The sequence below is a fragment of the Otolemur garnettii genome, unplaced genomic scaffold (assembly GCF_000181295.1).
Source record: "Otolemur garnettii isolate 467f Iridium unplaced genomic scaffold, OtoGar3 scaffold00012, whole genome shotgun sequence".
NCBI classification, from domain to species: domain Eukaryota; kingdom Metazoa; phylum Chordata; class Mammalia; order Primates; family Galagidae; genus Otolemur; species Otolemur garnettii.
The window spans coordinates 2,494,027-2,496,320 of record NW_003852407.1 but is presented as its reverse complement, the minus strand read 5'-3'; the positions used below and the strand labels follow the sequence as shown (position 1 = coordinate 2,496,320).

The 2,294-nt window shown below is 36.3% G+C and overlaps 1 protein-coding gene across 1 annotated transcript in view; it reads left to right on the top strand.

Moving 5' to 3' along the window:
• Positions 1-2,294, top strand: part of ME2 (malic enzyme 2) — a 75,681-nt gene that overhangs the window by 54,512 nt on the left and 18,875 nt on the right. Inside the window, exon 13 of the mRNA XM_003784702.2 lies at positions 127-229. Coding sequence (XP_003784750.1) covers positions 127-229 — 103 coding nt within the window. The remainder of the gene's footprint in view (positions 1-126; positions 230-2,294) is intronic.

Sequence of the window (2,294 nt, the reverse complement as noted above, 5' to 3'; positions counted from 1 at the left end):
CTTTATACCAGGTCAAGGAAACAATGCATATATTGGTGTACTTTACTACAGGATTTGAATTTGTATGAATTTATTTGTTACTTTATATAAAGTAACAAAATTGATGTTACTTCATTTTATTAACAGGGAAGATGCTTGTTTGCCAGTGGTAGTCCATTTGGGCCAGTGAAACTCAAAGATGGGCGAGTCTTTATACCAGGTCAAGGAAACAATGCATATATTTTTCCAGGTAAATACATTATTTATGTTTGTAATAGTTAATTACATAAAAATACTTCATGGAATTTTTTGCAATTTAAGATTGAAAAACTAAGCAACAGTTATTTACAGAATTTTAATATGTACATACAGAGATACTCAAAGAATTGAGCAAATTCCAACTTGTTCTGTTTTCTCTGAAAATTTATTCATATTGTTAACTTGTTTTTATTATAGAAATAATATGGTGCATGATCCATAAAATGCAAAGAAACAGAATAGTATAAAATAATTTGGCTCGCTGTATCTCCCCTTGGTGCCTCCTTATCACATTTCTCAGATACAGCACTGTCGGTGGTTTGCTTTGAGTTTTTCTGGTGGTTACCCTACACTGATTCCCCTTTATTGATACATAGGAGTGTCCCACTGTGAATACAGGTAATGGTACACAGTATCTTGTAGTACCTTGCTGTGTCTCTCTACTGCTCAGTTAGTCTTACTACTTTTAATTTTTCTAAGTAGTTACTTTTATCTTTATATAACATACTTAAAGAGCTTTTTGTTAGCTCTGAATATTCAGAATCATGATTCTATAAATGATTTAGCTTTTTGTTACCTTTTGAATATTCAGAATCATTATATGTTATTATATGTTAATATAATCATTATAATAATCATTATATGTTATTATATGTTAATATAATCATATAATAATCATTATATGTTATTCACCATGCAAACAAGAATGTGATTTGATAAATATGCTAAAGTATGCAGTTTTATATAACTAAGTTTTTGACACTCAAAATCTTTCAAGTAATCAAGTATAATGAATCCTCCTTTAATTTATTTTTTGTTTGTTTGAGATAGAGCCTCACTCTGTTGCCCTGGGGAGAATGCCATGGCATCATAGCTCATAGCAACCTCAAACTCTAGGGCTCAAGGGATCCTCGTGCCTCAGCCTCCCAAGCAGCTGGAACTGTAGGCGTCTGACACATCACTCTGCTAGTTTTTCTGTTTTTAGTAGAGACAGGGTCTCACTCTTGCTCAGGCTGGTCTCCAACTCTCTGACCTCAAGCAATCCACCTGCCTCGGCCTCCCAGACTGCTACGATTACAGGTGTGAGCAACTGGGCCTGGCATCCTCCTTTAATTTCTTACCACTTTTCTTAATTTCTTCATACTCAGAAGTAAACTATATCTTACATCCCGTGTTGTTCTGTCTCCTGACCCATGTGTGCTATTATTCCACTCTTTCTCTGTGTCATGTTTCTAGAGTACATCTTTGAGAAAGCTTTTTCTAAAACATGGATGAAAACTGCCTGTATTTCCATATCTGAAAATGTCTTATTTATTTTGTCCTTTCACTTAATAGTTTGGATCAGTGTCAGTTTGTAGAATGAAAGTCATTTTCCTCAGACCTTTGAAAACCTTCCATTCACTTCTCGTGGCCAGTGTTGCTGGTGAGAAATCTGATGTCAGTGAGATTCTGATTCCTTTGTACGTACTAGCTTTTTCTCTCTCAAAATCTTTAAAATTTTCTCATTAGATATCAAAATGTTACTGGGATTTTTGTATGTTTCATTTCAAGTCCTTTTTTCTTTCTTTTTTATTATGGAAAATATCAAACATATACCTAATTAGAGAGTATAATTGAATTAAGTCCTATATTCCATTCTCCCACTTTTTTAGCAGTTATCAACATGTAGCCAATCTTGGGAGGCAAGGGACAGAGTCGCCTGAGTCAAGCGACTCTGATAAAAGTGAAGCTGTCACTCTGGGGAGAGTGTCATGACATCATAGCTTACAACAACCTACAACTCTTGGGCTCAAGCAATCCTCTTGCTTCAGTTTTTTTATTTATTTATTTATTTATTTATTTATTTTGAGACAGAGCCTCAAGCTGTCCCCATGGGTAGAGTGCTCTGGCGTCACAGCTCACAGCAACCTCCAACTCCTGGGCTCAAGCAAGTCTCTTGCCTCAGCCTCCCAAGTAGCTGGGATCACAGGCACCCACCACAACGCCCAGCTATTTTTTGGTTGCAGCCGTCATTGTTGTTTGGCGGGCCCGGGCTGGGGATTCGAACCCGCCACCTT